Source organism: Taudactylus pleione, unplaced genomic scaffold, assembly GCF_031769625.1.
Source record: "Taudactylus pleione unplaced genomic scaffold, aTauple2 ptg001127l, whole genome shotgun sequence".
Taxonomy (NCBI): Eukaryota; Metazoa; Chordata; class Amphibia; order Anura; family Myobatrachidae; genus Taudactylus; species Taudactylus pleione.
The window spans coordinates 1,123,381-1,143,014 of NW_028285528.1; the positions used below are offsets into that span (position 1 = coordinate 1,123,381).

The following is a 19,634-nucleotide window of genomic DNA, read 5'->3' on the forward strand; positions in this document are numbered from 1 at the left end:
CAGCTTCATCACTAGAGTAACAGCTACATAGTCTAATGGTGTCCTCATGTACGGTGACCGGCGGCCATATTCTTATAGTCTCCCAATCACAGAGCAGAGGGGGCGGGGCCACAGGGGCTCTAGCTGCCATTTTGTCATAGACATTCCTGACAGCCGGAGGCAGGTAACGTGTCCTGTATATATTATATTATTATTATATAGGGGGGAGGGGACCGTACAGTGATATATGAGGGGGAATAACACAGCTCCCAGCACACACTGATATGTGCTATTATTATATAGGGGGAGGGGACTGTACAGTGATATATGAGGGGGAATAACACAGCTCCCAGCACACACTGATATGTGGTATTATTATATAGGGGGAGGGGACTGTACAGTGATATATGAGGGGGAATAATACAGCTCCCAGCATACACTGATATGTGGTATTATTATAGGGGGAGAGGGGACCGTACAGTGATATATGAGGGGGAATAACACAGCTCCCAGCACACACTGATAAGTGGTATTATTATATAGGGGGAGGGGACTGTACAGTGATATATGAGGGGGAATAATACAGCTCCCAGCACACACTGATAAGTGGTATTATTATATAGGGGGAGGGGACTGTACAGTGATATATGAGGGGGAATAACACAGCTCCCAGCACACACTGATATGTTGTATTATTATTATCTAGGGGAGAGGAGACTGTACAGTGATATATGAGGGGGAATAATACAGCTCCCAGCATACACTATGTGGTATTATTATTATATAGGGGAGAGGGGACCGTACAGTGATATATGAGGGGGAATAACACAGCTCCCAGCACACACTGATATGTGGTATTATTATTATATAGGGGAGAGGAGACCGTAGTGATGTATGAAGGGTAATAACACAGCTCCAAGCACACACTGATATGTGGTATTATTATTATATAGGGAGGGGGGAACTTACAGTGATATATGAGGGGGAATAACACAACTCCCAGCACACACTGATATGTTGTATTATTATTATATAGGGGAGAGGAGACCGTAGTGATGTATGAAGGGGAATAACACAGCTCCCAGCACACACTGATATGTGATGTTATTATTATATAGGGGACTGTACAGTGATGTATGAGGGGAATAACACAGCTCTCAGCACACACTGATATGTGGTGTTATTATTATATAGGGGAGAGGGGACCGTACAGTGATATATGAGGGGGAATAACACAGCTCCCAGCACACACTGATATGTTGTATTATTATTATATAGGGGAGAGGAGACCGTAGTGATGTATGAAGGGGAATAACACAGCTCCCAGCACACACTGATATGTGGTATTATTATTATATAGGGGAGAGGAGACCGTAGTGATGTATGAAGGGTAATAACACAGCTCCAAGCACACACTGATATGTGGTATTATTATTATATAGGGAGGGGGGAACTTACAGTGATATATGAGGGGGAATAACACAACTCCCAGCACACACTGATATGTTGTATTATTATTATATAGGGGAGAGGAGACCGTAGTGATGTATGAAGGGGAATAACACAGCTCCCAGCACACACTGATATGTGATATTATTATTATATAGGGAGAGGGGACTGTACAGTGATATATGAGGGGGAATAACACAGCTCCCAGCACACACTGATATGTGGTATTATTATATAGGGGAGAGGGGACTGTACAGTGATATATGAGGGGGAATGACACAGCTCCCAGCACACACTGATATGTGGTATTATTATATAGGGTTGTTTAGGACAGAACAAGAAAGGAATCGGTATGACATACCGAAACTTGGGACCCAGGCAGTCAGAATCCCGGCGCCTGGATCCCGAAAGGGTTAACATATCGCACACTAAACCTAACCCTCCCCCTAGTGCCTAACCCCTAAACCTAACCCCCCCCCCCATATATATAGGGGACAAATTTCATATCAGCAGTACTGGATGGTAATTATATGTGCAATGGGACACCAGTGACATATATCAGTCTGAACTTGTTGCTCTATTTTTCATTAGCACATTGGATACACCTGACGGAACTTGAATAGTTATTGATATAGGATACGTATTTAGCTACACTATATTCATTGTTGCAGAATCCTGATGATACAGTGTCCTAGCTGATTGATTATTTTCTTGCACATTTTTCACAAGGATCTAAGGCCCTCATTCAGAGCTGTACGCTCTGAATGAGGGCCGTCCTCCATAACTATGGAGCGTCCTCCTGGACGCTCGTATAGCTGTGGGTCACCACCCACAGCCTATACGAGCGTGCAGTTTGATGGCTACGATGGTCCTGACCATCGCGACCATTGAAACTGCGAGCCGGAGCCTGCGGTTGAGGTTTTCAACCGCAAGGCCCGGAGTGATTTTGGCTCTATCAGAGCCAAAATCACTCCCACTGACATCATTAGTGATGTCAGTGGGCCGGCTTCTGACGGTAGGCGTTCCCATGGGAACGCCCCCGTCAGGTAGGCACGCCCCAGGCATGCCCACCAAAGGGGGGCGTGCTGTCAATCAACATCGACAGCACGCCCCCTTTGATCAGACACAACGAGCGAAGGAAAGTCCTTCGCTCGTCGCGTCTGGCGCATGCGCACGACGGAGCTCCCTCCGTCGTGCGCATGCTCAGTACAGACCATCGACCCACTTGCGAGCGGACAGCCGCTCGCAAGTGGGTCTGAATCAGGCCCTAAATCCATATCGCTATCCATTTACTTGAGATTGTTGCTGCTATATGTGCAATGTGTGATATGTTTATTAGCTCGTAGGTCTATTGACCAGTTTAAGTCATTTATGACATTGTTCTTATGTATTGTTGGATAAAACCTTCAAACAGATTTTTATTTATTATTTTTATTGCTGTTCTAAATGTGTATATTTCTACTTCAGGGTCCATAGGGTATCCACAGGATACCTTGGGGTATAGGTGTGACGTCAGTCGCAGGGCACCAAAGAGTTAAGCTTTCAGCCTCCCAGGATGCACTAGGTCCCCCTCCTATACCACGCCCCCGGGCCAAGGCACCTCAGTTTAGTTTGGTGCCCGGCCGGAGTCGGGTGCACCTGTTGGAGTGGGGGCTAGAAGAGCCCCTGAAGCTTTTTCTTCATGCAGCTGTGGCTGCACATCTGGATGAACAGCATGGACAGTCAGTCCTGACGTCCATGCTGTCTTCCCTACACCCCGCCGGTACCAGAACGCCGGTACTGATCCGGGGATGCTGGTGGGCGTCTGGGGTCACAGCTAGCGGTGACCCCAGATGCTCCGGACCATGGCCGGATTCAAGGGGGACAGAGGTAAGCAGCGGGGTCCCGCGGTGGGTCCCCGCTGATCACATGGTCCTAAGTCCCCGGGCTCCCTGGGGACTGGCTGCAGCGTGGAGCCAGGCGACCAACCTGCGCTTCCACTACCCCCTGGGACAGCGGACCGCAGCAGAGCGGTAGCGCTGCGGCGTCCCAGGGGTTAAATGCATGCCAGGGGAGCGCGCCTTCCCTGTCCCACAGCCGGCGCCTCCCCCGCTGCACACAGCCCTCTCTGCATGCTGCCGACTGGTCCTGTGGCAGCGCTCCTCCCCCAGGCCAGCCTCCTCTCTGCTCCTCGGCGGCCATCTTCTCCAGAACGCATGGTGAACGCTGCTGGAAGCGCTGGACGGAAGCATCGTGGTCTGGGTCCCCCCGCATACCTCTCCTCCGCTGTGGCTCAGGTCTGTGTATGCAGCGCTGTGTCCTACCAGGCCCTGTGTCTGTGTAGTTGAGTAATCAGCGCTGTTAGTGCAGGAATTGTTATTTCTCTGCATTGTATGTGACTGTGCTAGCGCTGCTGCCTGTAACTTTTCTTCTCTAAACTGTCAGCTTTATTACTGTCCCTGTTCTTCTGCTAAAGCCCTTGCGGTGCGGTGCTGCAGGGTGGTCTCTCGCCTATTTAATACTTAATTGGTGAGAGAGGTCACATACGTGGTGCCATCATGTCTGAAAGTGATTTTCCCCTCCGGCTACAGTGTACCACGTGCAAAGTACCGTTAGCGGAGGGGGAGGGTAGCGCGGAGGGCCTTTGCCGGCAGTGTTTGTCCATGGCGCGGCCTATTACGGTTACAGCACCGGTACAGGAGCCGCCCTGGGCTTGTTTCGCTCAGGCGTTAACAGCTTTAGTGGGCCAGTTAGCTCCGCAGCCCGCGTTTACTCCGAGGGGTTTGTCCCAGCAGTGTGTGGTGTCGTCACCCATGCAGGGGTTCCCACGACAATTGGTGGTACCCCACAGTCTCCCTATTTCCCCGCTCCCGGGTTCTCAGGAGCCAGCGTGGGTTAACTCCCTGACGAGTTCTGTACAGCACTTGTCGGATGTGTTGCAAGGGGAGTCTGTGATGCGGCCTCATAAAAGGCCGGTGGCGTCTCTGTCCGCTCCTTATGAGGATGACGAAGGGACGTCTGATGATGGGGAGATTCTGGATCCTTACGATCAGGAACCTCTCCATACTAAGGACGCTGATGCTAAGTCCAAAGTATATATTCCTGGACTTATTCGGGCGGTCCGCACAGCCTTGGTGATTGAGGACGAAGTTCCCCCAGCGGCTAAATCTAAGTATGCCTTTTTCAAAGATGTGAAGGGCGATGCCACAGTCTTTCCTCTTTCGGGTCAGTTGGTGGACCATTTAGAGGAGGCGTGGAAACAACCTGGCAAAAGATACCAGCCGCAGAGACGCCTGGCGGTGGCTTATCCGTTCGCGGATAATTATTTTGCTAAGTGGGAATCCCCTCCACAGGTGGATTCTCACGTGACCCGTCTTGTCCGTAGTGCCACATTGCCGATGCCATCCATGTCCTCCCTTAAGGATGCTACGGACCGCAAGGTAGAAATCTGCCTGAAGTCCGCTTATTCCCTTGCAGGGGGGGCAGCACGGCCGGCTATGGCCATTTGCTGGGTTGCCAGAGCGATGGAGCGCTGGGCGGATTCATTAGAGGCTTCTTTTGAATCCGACTGTCCGGCCGAACAGGCGGAGTTGATTGGCAATCTCCGTGATTCGGCCACCTACATCAACGAGGCGGCTCTAGACATTAGTACTCTGGTGTCTAGAATTTCTTTAGCAGCGGTAGCTGCTCGTCGCACCTTGTGGCTGCGATCCTGGAAGGCGGACGCAGATTCCAAGAAAGGTCTGGAAGCGTTGCCGTTTACCGGAGAAGTTCTCTTCGGTCCGGATCTGGATAAGATTGTGGCCACGCTGGCGGCAGCCAAATCTGCTTGTCTCCCGTCGGCCGCTGCTCCTTCTGGTTCGGGACCATCGTCCTTTCGGTCATCTAGGGCCCAGGGCAGGCCCAAACCACAGTCGTTTCCTCGACAGGCTGGCCCTAAGAAATCGGTCAAGCCCCGGAAGCAGGCATGGAGTACCAGACGTCCGGCCCCCAAGCCAGATGACAAGCCTGCGGCCTGACGGTCCGGGCCTCCCTTTGGGGGATCCCAGGGTGGGAGGCCGCCTGCTACAGTTCGCCCAGTGTTGGTCGACCACTACGACAGACACTTGGGTTCTGGAGGTGGTTTCCCACGGATACGCCCTCTCCTTCCGGCACAGACCCCCGGCTCGCTTCTTCACCACGGGTCTCCCATCAGACCGGAACAAGGCTACGGAGCTGCGGAAGGTATTGCACACTATGCTCCAGGCTGGAGTTATAGTGGCTGTTCCATTCTCCCAGAGGGGCCAGGGTTTCTATTCAAATCTATTTTTGGTACAGAAACCCAATGGGTCATATCGTCCGATTCTCAACCTCAAAGCACTCAACAAGTCTTTGCGGGTCCCGAAGTTTCGGATGGAGACCCTACGGTCCATCATTCTGGCGCTGGAACCTGGGGACTACTTGGTGTCATTGGACATACAGGACGCTTACCTGCATGTCCCTATTCTTTGGCGCCATCAACAGTTCCTCAGGTTTGCAATCCGCAGCGACCACTTCCAGTTTCGGGCGTTACCTTTTGGCCTGGCAACAGCACCACGTGTTTTCACCAAGGTGATGGCGGTCATGGCGGCTTCTCTGCGGCTGCAGGGAGTCCGCATGTTGCGGTATTTGGACGACCTGTTATTGGTGGCAGGATCTCCAGAGCTCCTGTTACGCCACTTGGACCTGACCATTGCACTGCTGCAACGGCACGGCTGGCTAATCAACTGGCAGAAGTCCACTCTAATCCCGTCTCGGAGGATTCTGCATCTTGGAGCCTTATTGGACTCGGGACAGCAAAGGATCTTCGTGACGGAGGACAAGATCTCTGCTTTACAGTCAAGGGTGCGCAGTTGCCTGCACAGCCGCCGGGTGTCCTTACACTCGGCGATGAGGTTACTGGGCTCCATGGTGTCGGTGTTCGACATGGTGGAATACGCCCAGTTTCACTCCAGACCTCTGCAGCACCTGATCCTGTCCAAGTGGAACGGGCTGACTCAGTCTTTGAAGTCCCAGACGATTGTGCTCACCCAGGAGGTTCGCCTGTCCCTTGCGTGGTGGTTACAGACGACCCACCTCAACAAGGGACGTCCGTTCTGGGTTCCAAATTGGGTCCTGTTGACAACGGACGCCAGTCTTCGGGGCTGGGGAGCAGTTTCGGGTCCACACTTGTTCCAGGGCAGGTGGACGCCGACAGAAGCGGAGCTTCCAATAAATATCTTGGAACTCCGTGCGGTCTTCAATGCTCTCCAGCAGGCACAGCGGTTTCTCCAGGGTCGCCCGGTGCTGGTCCAGTCGGACAACGCTACCACCGTGGCCTACATAAACAGGCAAGGAGGAACTCGCAGTCGGGCGGCTCTCGTAGAGGTCTCTCGGATCCTGGTTTGGGCGGAGCGCAATCTTCCGGCCATATCAGCGGTCTTCATCCCGGGAGTGCTAAATTGGGAGGCGGACTTTCTAAGTCGCCAGGACGTTCATCCGGGGGAATGGTCCCTGCACCCGGACGTTTTTCAACTACTGGTGGACAGGTGGGGTCTTCCAGAAATCGACCTCATGGCGTCCCGGCACAACAACAAGTTGCCGGTGTACGGGTCTCGCACAAGAGACGAAGGGGCGTCTCTGGTGGATGCTCTGTCCGTCCGGTGGACGTTCCGGTTCGCATACCTGTTCCCTCCGGTCTCCCTTCTTCCACGGGTAATCCGGAAATTCAAACAGGAAGGAGGGACGCTCCTGTTGATAGCTCCCGCGTGGCCCAGACGGCACTGGTTCTCAGACCTTCAGGGTCTGTCCGTGGACAGTCCTCTGCGGTTGCCGCTACGACCGGACCTTCTGTCTCAGGGTCCTTGCCTTCACCCGGACCTGACTCGGCTGTCTTTGACGGCGTGGCTGTTGAGACGGCCATGCTGAGGTCCCGGGGGTTTTCCAGCTCTGTGGTGCGTACCATGTTACGAGCTCGGAAACCGTCTTCCGCGAGGATATACCATCGCGTGTGGCATACGTTCTTCCAGTGGTGTCAACCGAGAGGTTATGCACCGCGGGAGTTTTGTCTGTCTCGGATTCTCGCCTTCCTGCAAGCGGGACTAGATCATGGGCTTCGCTTTGCTTATTTGAAGGTACAGGTTTCGGACCTATCTGTCTGGTTTCACCGTAGGATTGCTACAATCCCGGATGTGTGCACCTTTATGCAGGGTGTTCTCCGCATTCAGCCGCCCTTTGTTCCACCTGTGGCGCCTTGGGATTTGGCTGTAGTCCTGAGGGCTCTCCAAGGACCGCCGTTTGAACCACTGGGCTCAGTGGATCTTAAATGGCTAACAGCTAAGACTGTTTTCCTTCTGGCCATTGCTTCGGCCAGACGTGTTTCTGAGTTAGGGGCTCTTTCTTGTAGACCCCCTTTCTTGGTTTTTTATGGGAACAGGGCAGTGCTCCGCACTCGGCCCGAGTTTCTTCCCAAGGTTGTTTCCCGGTTTCATGTTAACGAGGAAATAGTTGTTCCAGCCTTTAACTCACCGGGTCTTTCCGTGGGTGAGGCCTCTTTGGATGTTGTGCGGGCCTTAAGGACTTATGTTGACCGCACTTCTTCGTTTAGGAAGTCGGACGCTTTGTTTGTCCTCTATGGCTTCCGTAAAAAGGGTTGGCCTGCTTCAAAGCAAACTTTGGCAGCCTGGATCCGTATGGCTATTTCTGAAGCTTATCTTCATGAAGGCCTACCGGTCCCTCCTTCTCTGAAGGCTCATTCCACTAGGTCTGTGGGTCCTTCGTGGGCAGCTCGACGTGGTGCCTCGGCAGTTCAGATCTGCAAGGCTGCTACGTGGTCTTCTGTCCATACCTTCGTGAGGTATTACAGGTTTGACACCTTCGCCTCTCAGGATGCTTCCTTCGGGCGGCGGATTCTCCTTTCTGCACAGGAGCGTCCCCACCCTTAAAGGATACTGCTTTGGGACATCCCCAAGGTATCCTGTGGATACCCTATGGACCCTGAAGTAGAAAATATGAGATATGGTAAGAACTTACCCTTGTTATCTCTATTTCTACGAAGTCCATAGGGTTCCACAGGACTCCCGCCCTGTCGCACCTGTGCTGCAGATGGGCTTTGCTCTGGTCACCGGTTTTCCGTCTCCCTCTGGTGAGAATGTGATTCTTGTATGTGTCCAGATCTTTGTTCTCTCTCTTCCTTCTCCTCCTCCGGCCTATGGCTTGGTAACTAACTGAGGTGCCTTGGCCCGGGGGCGGGGTATAGGAGGGGGACCTAGTGCATCCTGGGAGGCTGAAAGCTTAACTCTTTGGTGCCCTGCGACTGACGTCACACCTATACCCCAAGGTATCCTGTGGAACCCTATGGACTTCGTAGAAATAGAGATAACAAGGGTAAGTTCTTACCATATCTCATATTTTTTTATGTGTATGCAATAAACCATATTGGATATATTAAACAAGCCTCCTCGTCTATAATACAGAGCACAACCTTTCACCATATGTATTTTTGTACCAGCGCAATCATTTTTGTTTATCTATAATTGTTTTTGAGATCAATGATCTTTGGGTTTACTAGACCCTATTATTATCTGCAGCAGGTACAGATTTCAAAAGTAATTTTGTATATCACAAACAGCGCCAGGTTTAGTAGTTTACTACTTATATTGAGTATAGATTAGTGCTACTGGGAAACTCACGTGGAGTCTAGTAGTGGAGGAAACGTTTAATTGAAATCTATGGGATTCAGGGCCTGATCCAGCACAGATCCCTGATGCTATCACGCACGCATCCGCTCACGCAGTTCAGCTGCAAAAATATGCTAATGAATCCAATCACAATGCACCACAATATAAGGACGCCCACTTCCCCTCTCTCACATCCGTAATACCTTGCAAGTCTGCAAAAACATCGGTAACATCGAGAAACATCGGAGCCTCATGCAGCATTACGGCACGTCAGGCCTTACACACACATTGCTAATCTTCCGGCACGCTATGAGACTTCAGGCTGCGTATGCTGTTGCAATAGTTAATTTATGCACGCCCCTGCAATGGCGTTCAAATGCACTGGCACGCCTGCATTTGGCAGACCCCCACCGTTACCACCCACAAACGATACTTCCTGTCAATCATCGAGCCATGGGTCTGCATGCTCCCTGCGATCGCTTTCCCGATTGCAGTGACCAGTTTGCACGCTGCATGTGCAGAGCTCAAACATCGTGCGACTGCGTGCAAATTCGCATCTGCGTTCCTTGCTCAATCAGGCCCTCAGTGCAATATTTATATGATCAATCCAGTGAAATCTTCACATTGTATTTGTGATTATATGCAATTGCTTTATTCATATATATGTGTATATCATTTTTGATGCTTATAAGAAATGTATTAATCGACTCATCGACTGATTCAGGTTAAGCGCTTCACTTCTCTTCCTTTCTATAGTGCAGGCAATGCAGAGAAGCCAGGAGTGATACATGAACCGGACGGGAACTGGTGGTAACAGAAACTTGAAGGTCTGCAAAGCTGGATACTAACAAGAACCATATGCTGCAGAGTGGGTGAGTCAGAGTCACATGTAGCAATAGGAGGGACAGCTTGCAGAGGCCCAGCTGGCTTTATCTGCACATATTATAGGCTGGGGATATACAGACTGGATACAAGCAAAGGCAAAAAGCTGTAGAATAGATGAGTCAGACTCACAGACATCAGTGGAGCTGCAGGAATAAATAGTATGTGAGACAGGTGCAAGTGGTTAAACAGGGGAGTGATATTAACTCCTGCATGTGAGGAAACAGTGTCAGAATACATCAGCAGCACCTCTGGTGGCACAGAGGTACTGAAGGCCAAATACAAAATAAAAGACAGTGTCCTAACACCGATGTAACTTATTTCTAATGGTGCAAAGAGCATTTGATATATGTCTTGGAAGAATAAGACCCCCAGCCAGGAGCATTGGTGTAACCTTATGCAGTACAGTGTTGTGTGACAGCCTCTGAGTCTTATAGAGCTGGGTCACAGAAACCTCTCACAGACACAAAACATGGCTCTATGGCTGGGGGGAGAGGGGGAGACTTACTGGTCACTCAGTGTTACATGTCTGACTGTTACATGTGTTCTCTGTGATGTGTATTATATTTATTCTATTTATTTCTAGACAGTCCTGCTGTGAGGAACCAGAGTCTTTATTACACATCACACGTTCCGTATTTTCTCTGATTCACTGAGGATGGACAAGGACAGGAGTAACAGGACTGAGAGGATCTTACATCTCACCCTGGAGATCATCTACGTGCTGACTGGGGAGGTGAGAGGGTCGGTGGGTGTCACAGTGACATCACTTATATCTATAGTAATAATACAGGGACATGACTGGGGAGGTGAGGGGATCTGGGAGTGTCACAGTGACATCACTTATATCTATAGTAATAATACAGGGACATGACTGGGGAGGTGAGAGGGTCTGGGGGTGTCACAGTGACATCACATATCTATAGTAATAATACAGGGACATGACTGGGGAGGTGAGGGGATCTGGGAGTGTCACAGTGACATCACTTATATCTTTAGTAATAATACAGGGACATGACTGGGGAGGTGAGGGGATCTGGGAGTGTCACAGTGACATCACTTATATCTATACTAATAATACAGGGACATGACTGGAGAGGTGAGGGGATCTGGGAGTGTCACAGTGACATCACTTATATCTATAGTAATAATACATGGACATGACTGGGGAAGTGAGGGGATCTGGGACTGTCACAGTGATATCACTTATATCTATAGTAATAATACATGGACATGACTGGGGAGGTGAAGAGATCTGGGACTGTAATGCAAAGTTACCACCTGAATAAACACCTACTTTTAGGTGGAGTTTCATTGACATTTTCATTGATGTCTCCTCAATACACAGGATTACACAGTAGTGAAGAAGACATCCGGTGACTGTGAGACACACATGCAGCCATCCCCGTGTGTCAGGAGGGCTAAGCAGGACCCAGAGCCCCATCACAGTGCCTCCACCTCACTCACTGATACATGGGAGACTCAATGACCAGAAGATCCTGGAACTTAGCAACAAGATAATTCAGCCGCTGACTGGAGAGGTGACTGTTGGGAATGGGACATTATACACTAACACCAGGGGATGTGTCTGGGTGATGATTGGAGAGGTGACTGCAGGGAGTGGGATATTATACAGTAACAGCAGGGGATGTGTCTGGGTGGTGACTGCTGAGAATGGGACATTATACAGTAACACCAGGGGATGTGTCTGGGTGGTGACTGCTGGGAATGGGACATTATACAGTAACACCAGGGTATGTGTCTGGGTGATGACTGGAGATGTGACTGCAGGGAGTGGGATATTATACAGTAACAGCAGGGGATGTGTCTGGGTGGTGACTGCTGAGAATGGGACATTATACAGTAACACCAGGGGATGTGTCTGGGTGGTGACTGCTGGGAATGGGACATTATACAGTAACACCAGGGTATGTGTCTGGGTGATGACTGGAGATGTGACTGCTGGGAATGGGACATTATACAGTAACACCAGGGGATGTGTCTGGGTGATGATTGGGGAGGTGACTGCTGGGAATGGGACATTATACAGTAACACCAGGGTATGTGTCTAGGTGATGACTGGAGAAGTGACTGCTGGGAATGGGACATTATACAGTAACACCAGGGGATGTGTCTGGGTGATGACTGGAGAGGTGACTGCTGGGAATGGGACATTATACAGTAACACCAGGGATGTGTCTGGGTGATGACTGTATCATTGTGTGTGTCAGATTCCTATAAGGTGTCAGGATGTCACTGTCTATGTCTCCATGCAGGAGGGGGAGTATATAGAAGAAGACAATGGTCTGTACAAGGACGTGATGATGGAGAAGAACCAGCCCCTCACATCACTGGGTAAGAGTAGAATGTCATTTATTTTACAGGGGAGAGCAGGTATGGGGACCATACACATCATCTGATAATCACATATATACAATGTACTCAGTCATTGTGTGTCTCCTACAGATGGACCCAGAAATACACCAGAGAGAGGTCCCTGTCCTCTTTATTTCCAGGATTGTACAGATAACAATCACAGGAGTCCACAGGAGCATCAGGTAGCTGAGATTTAGGGTCTCATCAATATACTGTCACTAGAGCAGCTGTGTGTGTTTTATACACTGATATTATACTGTATAATCTCAAATAATGATATCAGACTTTATGTATTTTTTTTCTCTGATTTAATTAGGATGAAGATCTGATATATAGTAAGATAAATTATATAAAAGGAGAAGAAGAGATGTATGTGACTGATAAGGCAAAAGCTATAGAGGGAGAAGCAGAGACTTATATGACTGATATGAAGGTGGAATATATAGAGGGAGAAGAAGAGATGTATGTGACTGATATAGAGGTAGAAGATATTGAGCGAGAAGAGACGTATGTGTCTGATATGAAGGCAGAAGATATAGAGGGAGAAGAAGAGACGTATGTGACTGATATAAATGGAGAAGATATAGAGGGAGAAGAAGAGACGTATGTGACTGATATAAATGGAGAAGATATAGAGGGAGAAGAAGAGACGTATGTGACTGCTATGAAGGCAGAAGATGTAGAGGGAGAAAAAGAGACTTATATGACTGATATGAAGGCAGAAGACAAAGGGGGGGAAGAAGAGACGTATATGATGGGTGATCAGCAGTTTACGGAGGAGGAAATACCTCCTCCGTATGTCAGCACAAGTGAGTAATGAACACTTATTACCTAAAATAGTCACATACTGTATTGTCCTTGCTCAGTCACTGCTACATTCTTTTTGGTCAGTACAAACTAATGAGAGAAATGTATCTGCCTAGTGTGGAGTTAGGAGCCATCAGTTCCTATTATACTTTTACTCTCCCCCCTCATTTCTTGTCACTGTGTGTTACCAGCCCAGAGATCTGACCAGTCTCCTCCCCACAGTATCTGGTGTGTCTCATACATCAGGAGCCATCAGCCCCTATTATATTCCTGCTCTCCCCCTCACATCATGTAACTGTGTGTTACCAGCCCAGAGATCTGACCAGTCTCCTCCCCACACTCTCTGGTGTATCTCATACATCAGGAGCCATCAGCCCCTATTATACTCTTGCTCTCCTCCTCACATGTCACTGTGTGTTACCAGCCCAGAAATCTGACCAGTCTCCTCCCCACACTCTCTGGTGTATCGCATACATCAGGAGCCATCAGCTATTAGGCTCCTGCTCTCCCTCTCATATCATGTCACTTTGTGTTACCAGCCTAAACATGCTGTATAGTGCACATCACAACACACGTCACATGAACTCCACCTTCTCACACCCACACAGAGCTAATGACACCTGTCATTGCACAATGGCTCCCTCCAGACTCTGTGCTTGGATGAAATGTTGTGCTTTATCTGCTGACTTGTCTCTGTATACTGCTCTGCCTTCTGCTTTCTTCCTATGTTTACTGTTGCCTGTCTGTGCCCTGCGCCATTCCCCTACCCTGTCCTGCTGCCTCCCTCCGCTCTGTGCCGCCATCATTCTGTGTTGCTCTGTCCTATCGCTCTCCTTCCCTCTCAGTGGTTATATACAGTGACTCATTACCCTGTTAGTAACATGACTCTGGTGGGGCTACTCTCCCTGAGGATGACCAGAGGACCATATAGAAGCTGCTTTTGCTACATATATATCCACATGGGGAACTTTGTGTAGTGTGGACGCAGTTGTTGGTAATTACCCCACAAGTTTCCCGTGTGTATGTGTGAGGGAGGTCTAGATGGGTATTATGGTTCACCAACGTCACTGGCTAATGAGCCTTCCTGCTCTGTGATGATTGCTAGGGAACTTTACCCAGCAAATTCTGCAGTTGGGGCGAGATATCCCGTGGTGATGTGCCATCTGCCTGTCCCTGGGGCTGGGTCTATGACATTAATTTATCTGTTCATTTGTAGTCTTATTTGTAGATTGTACATTTGTAAATGTAATAATGTGGTCATAGTTTGTACCTGCAAATTAAACAACGAAACAACTTCATTCATAATAGTTACACGGTGGTGTAGTGTTTAGCATTGCTGTCTTTTCACACTAAAGTCATGAGTTCAATTCAAAGCTATGGTGCTCTGTGTAGTTTGTATGTGTTTCCTCCAACCCTCCAAAAATCATACTAGTATGTTGATTGGCTTCTAATACACGTTAACTCTAGTGTGTTTATTTATGTGTCCCTGTGGTAGGGAATATAGATTGTAAGCTCCACTGGGGCATGGACTGATGTGAATGACTAAATATTGTTTGTAAAGCTCTTCTCAGTATGTCTGTGCTATATAAAGTGCTTCTCAGTGTGTCTGTGCTATATAAAGTGCTTCTCAGTGTGTCTGTGCTATATAAAGTGCTTCTCAGTATGTCTGTGCTATATAACGTGCTTCTCAGTGTGTCTGTGCTATATAAAGTGCTGCTCAGTGTGTCTGTGCTATATAAAGAGCCTCTCAGTATGTATGTGCTATATAAAGAGCCTCTCAGTATGTCTGTGCTATATGTCTGTGCTATATAAAGTGCTTCTCAGTATGTCTGTGCTATATATAGTGCTTCTCAGTGTGTCTGTGCTATATATAGTGCTTCTCAGTGTGTCTGTGCTATATAAAGTGCTTCTCAGTGTGTCTGTGCTATGTAAAGTGTTTCTCAGTCTGTCTGTGCTATATAAAGTGCTTCTCAGTATGTCTGTGCTATATAAAGTGCTTTTCAGTATGTCTGTGCTATATAAAGTGCTTCTCAGTATGTCTGTGCTATGTAAAGTGTTTCTCAGTCTGTCTGTGCTATATAAAGTGCTTCTCAGTCTGTCTGTGCTATATAAAGTGCTTCTCAGTATGTCTGTGCTATATAAAGTGCTTCTCAGTATGTCTGTGCTATATAAAGTTCTTCTCAGTGTGTCTGTGCTATATAAAGTGCTTCTCAGTGTGTCTGTGCTATATAAAGTGCTTCTCAGGATGTCTGTGCTATATAAAGAGCTGTGAGTAATAATAATACAGTTATTGTATTTTCAGCAGATGGACGCACAAGCAGGAATGACTTGGAGGGAGATCCCGTCTTGTCTACAGATATTAAAACAGAAGATAACATCACATAGGAATCTCTAGGAGATAATCCTGTTACACTAAATTTACATCCAGTACCTCCCAGTGCAGCTATATCATCTGATCCCTCTAATTGTGACCAATGTTCTCCTGATAACCCAATTGTTACACATAGTGCAGCTTATACACCTATTAAAATATTTCCCTGTTCTGTGTGTGGGAAATGTTTTACGCAGAAATCAGCTCTTGTTATACATCAGAGAAGTCACACAGGTGAGAAACCATTTCCATGCTCTGAGTGTGGGAAATGTTTTACAAACAAATCACATCTTGTTACACATTGGAAATGTCACACAGGAGAGAAACCATTTCCATGTTCTGTGTGAGAAATATTTTACACGAAAATCATCTCTTGTTACACATCAGAGAAGTCACACAGGTGTGAAGCCATTTCCATGCTCTGAGTGTGGGAAATGTTTTACACAGAAATCAGATCTTGTTACACATCAGAGATGTCACACAGGTGAGAAACCATTTTCATGCTCTGAGTGTGGGAAATGTTTTACAATGAAATCAGAACTTTTTAGACATCAGAGAAGACACACAGGTGAGAAACCATTTCCATGCTCTGAGTGGGAAATGTTTTACATGGAAATCACAACTTGTTATACATGAGAGAAGTCACACAGGTGAGAAGCCATTTCCATGCTCTGAGTGTGGGAAATGTTTTATACAGAAATCACAACTTGTTAGACATCAGAGATGTCACACAGGTGAAAGGTCATTTCCAGAGTGTGGGAAATAATTTACACGGAAATCACAACTTGTTAGACACAGGTGACAAGAGTGGGGGAAATATAGTACATGGAAATCAGATCTTGTTACACATAAGAGACACCACACAGGTGAGAAACTATTTCTATGCTCTGAGTGTGGAAAACGTTTTACACATAAATCAAACCTTGTTTGACATTAGCTGTGACACTGGAGAAAAGTATTTCTATGAGCTTATACAAAATAGGGCGGTAGTAATACGCCAATCACACAGTACATTAACATTTGAAGTTATTCATCTGCAGATAATTGGGATGTGTGTCATTAATATAAAAAGAGGAGGGTGTACAGCATTAGGGAAATTTAAACTACAAATTATTATTGGGCTTAATAAAGATGCATTAAAACGTACAATATTTAATATGAACACTCCCAGAGGCGATGACAGATTTCGCCATCTGTGCCCTCAGGAGGTGATCTGGATAGACAAGAACAACTTCACCTGGTTCTACCGACCACCTAGATATGTTATAATCCTCTGCATGACTTCACTCATATGATTTTCAACCTTTTGTTTATCCATGTGCGTGTGTGTATATATGTACCCTTCAGCTAGTGTGTGTGTGTATATATATATATATGTTTTATTATGTGATGTCATCCAAATACATCCAGTGGCATACTGAGAACAGGCTCCCTGAGTCAATGTTCTGCCCAGCGTACACCAACGGGAGGCCCGACCGGGACCCTAACCCCCTAGTATGTCTTCTGGGATCCAAAGTTACCACTCTGTGAAGTTTTCATCCAAATTATGTGATGTCGTCCAAATCCATGCAGTGGAAGGTCCAGAACAGGCTCCCTTGGTTTAAGGTGTTCCTGTCACACTCCGCTGTCACCAGGACCCTAATTTAGAGGTTGGGGTATGGAGATTAGAATCTCCCCTCTTTCAGCCCCTGCTTCCATCACACCCTTTGCACCGTTCACACCCACACTTCTCCCTGCCTGCTTCCCTCTATCACCCCCTGCCTTCTCACTGATTCCCTCTCACACCCTACACCACTAACTGCCTGTTTGCCTCTCTCATCCCCTGCCGCTCTCTCTAACAGATTCCCTCTCACACCCTCCCCTTTCTCTGTTTTACTCTGACCTCTCCATGCTGAAACAAATCCTGGAGCATTGTGTCCCAGCTGCTGTGCAGTTTAAAGTCAGGACCGGCCATCAGCCAATCCTGGCTCGTGGACCGGCTCTGGCTGCCAATCAAAAGAAGGGGAGGCTTTTTAAATCCAGTGCCGACAGTAAGCCAATAAGAAGCTGCCACTTAAACTGCATTGCCGCTGGAACCCGATGCTCCCAGCTCCGTACCAGCACCACCACCAATTGAGGTGTCCCCAGCGGGACACATCTCCAGACAATGCCACTGCTGTTCCAGGGCTGGGATCCCATACTCCATCCCAGGGCCGGTACATTCTCTACTGTGGCAAACAGGAAGTGGCGGAATGTCATACCACCCCACTTCCACCACTGTGTGTGTATATATTGTGATAGGATCACTGGTAAAGTGGTCAGTGGTAGATACATTTGTCCTAGGTTTTTGACCTGTGTTCTAAAAGCCCCCAGGAGAAAAGTCTGCAGTGAAGCAGATTTGAGTGTCGGCTTTTTGAAAAACCGGTTTGGGTCATGGGGGTGTGGATGTGTAGAGAGGGAGGGCTCCATCCACAGGCCACTCCAGGTTTTGGCCTTTTTGGCATGTTACTAGGCTCATTACGGACTGCACCTAGAACTGGCTGATATAGGCTGTGTGAGATTGTAAGCTAGTGTCTCATACCTGGGAGAGCAAGCAGACTGGCTGGCTCAGACACACTTGGTAAAAACTACGTGTAAGTTTTGTGCATGTGCTTGTGTTGATGGTGGAGGCAGTAGGCCCCACTATTTCATTAGAGAGGGAACCTCTTGTCTAGTTAGCGCCCAGACAGGCTAACGTTTACTTTTATGTTTTGTTTCTCCTTTTACGTTGCACAATAAAGACGTGCCAACCAGCTAGTACGAGACCCCAGACTGGTGTACTATTTTTCCTGCTGCTGTGTGTGTGAAGAGGGAGTCCATCTACCCTAGGAGAGGGACCCCTAATCCGGTCGTATTACAATATATATATATATATATATATATATATATATATATATATAAAGAGAAAAGGTTCTGCACAAGTTGAGGCCAGGGAGACTGCTCTGTACAGTATTTTCCAGTGCTCTGCTGAATCTATGCAACATTGATAGTGTATTCTGATGTCACTGCCATGACAAAACTCCCGGGAGGGACAGAAACATTGGGGCATGATATGTACATGTGATTTTGTTTTTTGTTTGGACAATAAATGCACTGTTATGCTTCACATATTAGTCTGGTGAGTGCCATCATTTCTGTACAGAATCTATGTGTGTGTGTATCTATATATATATATATATATATATATATATTTCTACTTCAGGGTCCATAGGGGGTCCACAGGGTTGACCTTGGGGTATAGGTTGGGAAACAAATCCGGGCACCACGCAGTTAAAGCTTTTAGCTCCCAGGATGCACTTGGGTCCACTCTCCCTATAACCCCGCCCCCCAGCCAGAGGCACCTCAGTTTAAGTTGGTGCCCGGCCGGAGTCGGGTCACCGTTACTGCAGGGGGGCTGCTTAGCAGCCCCTAAGCTTAAAAGAGTTTTATTTTATTATTTTTTTTTACTACTCTTCAGAGCGGCAGCATCAGACTGTCCAATGGACGTCTGAGCTGCCGCTCCTACACCCCGCCGGCGCTGCGACGCCAGTACAGATCTGGGGATCGCAGCGGGACCCCAGAGTCTGTACTAGCCGGGCTCTGGAGGAATCCCTGGGCTGCTGCCGGATCGACGGGGACAGGTAAGTCGCGTGGTCACCGCTTGCGGTGACCCGCGTGTACATGCAGCCTTATGCCTCCGGTCTCTGGGGACAGACCGGAGGCGCTAGCGGTGGCGGCGGGCTCCCCCTCCATGGAGGCATACCCCGCGTGTCCACAGCCCACCAGGGATTATAGCGGCAGCGGGAGCCGGCATCCCGGGGGGTTAATTGCTAGCCAGGGGAGGAAGCCTTCCCTGTCTAGCGGCTCCTCCCCTCAGCTCAGCGCGCCTTTCAATAATACAGTCTGGCATCGCTGAGCTGCTTCCTCCGCGGGCCACGCTTCTTCTGAGGTCTCCAGCGGCCATTTTCTCTCTCTGGTGCTGCAGAACTCTTAGGATGTCAGTGAGCCCAGTCCCCCTGCGTACCTGGCCATTTTGGGTGAGTGTACACAGCGCTATAGCCTTCCCAGACACTGAATCTGGGCAGTTGAATGTAGCGACATTGTGCAGTATATTATAT

General features: G+C 48.4%; 1 protein-coding gene and 1 pseudogene across 3 annotated transcripts in view; both read left to right on the forward strand.

Moving 5' to 3' along the window:
- The window catches only part of LOC148453579 (uncharacterized), a 54,989-nt pseudogene extending 38,704 nt beyond the window's left edge, over positions 1–16,285 (forward strand). The window contains exon 8 of the transcript XR_015874904.1: positions 15,747–16,285. The product of XR_015874904.1 is annotated as an uncharacterized LOC148453579 (transcript). The remainder of the gene's footprint in view (positions 1–15,746) is intronic.
- LOC148453581 (uncharacterized) lies at positions 88–15,718 on the forward strand. 2 transcript variants are annotated; one of them, XM_088461975.1, is made up of 8 exons: positions 88–163; positions 9,840–9,955; positions 10,552–10,701; positions 11,314–11,506; positions 12,242–12,320; positions 12,432–12,523; positions 12,658–13,150; positions 15,451–15,718. In XM_088461975.1, exons 5-8 carry the CDS (start codon positions 12,287–12,289, stop codon positions 15,531–15,533), a joined length of 702 nt encoding a protein of 233 aa, XP_088318101.1. In that variant the 5' UTR covers positions 88–163; positions 9,840–9,955; positions 10,552–10,701; positions 11,314–11,506; positions 12,242–12,286; the 3' UTR covers positions 15,534–15,718. The 2 variants fall into 2 exon arrangements, with proteins under 2 accessions (XP_088318101.1, XP_088318102.1); XM_088461976.1 differs by having other exon boundaries at positions 15,454–15,718.
- Positions 16,286–19,634: the final 3,349 nt, after the last annotated feature.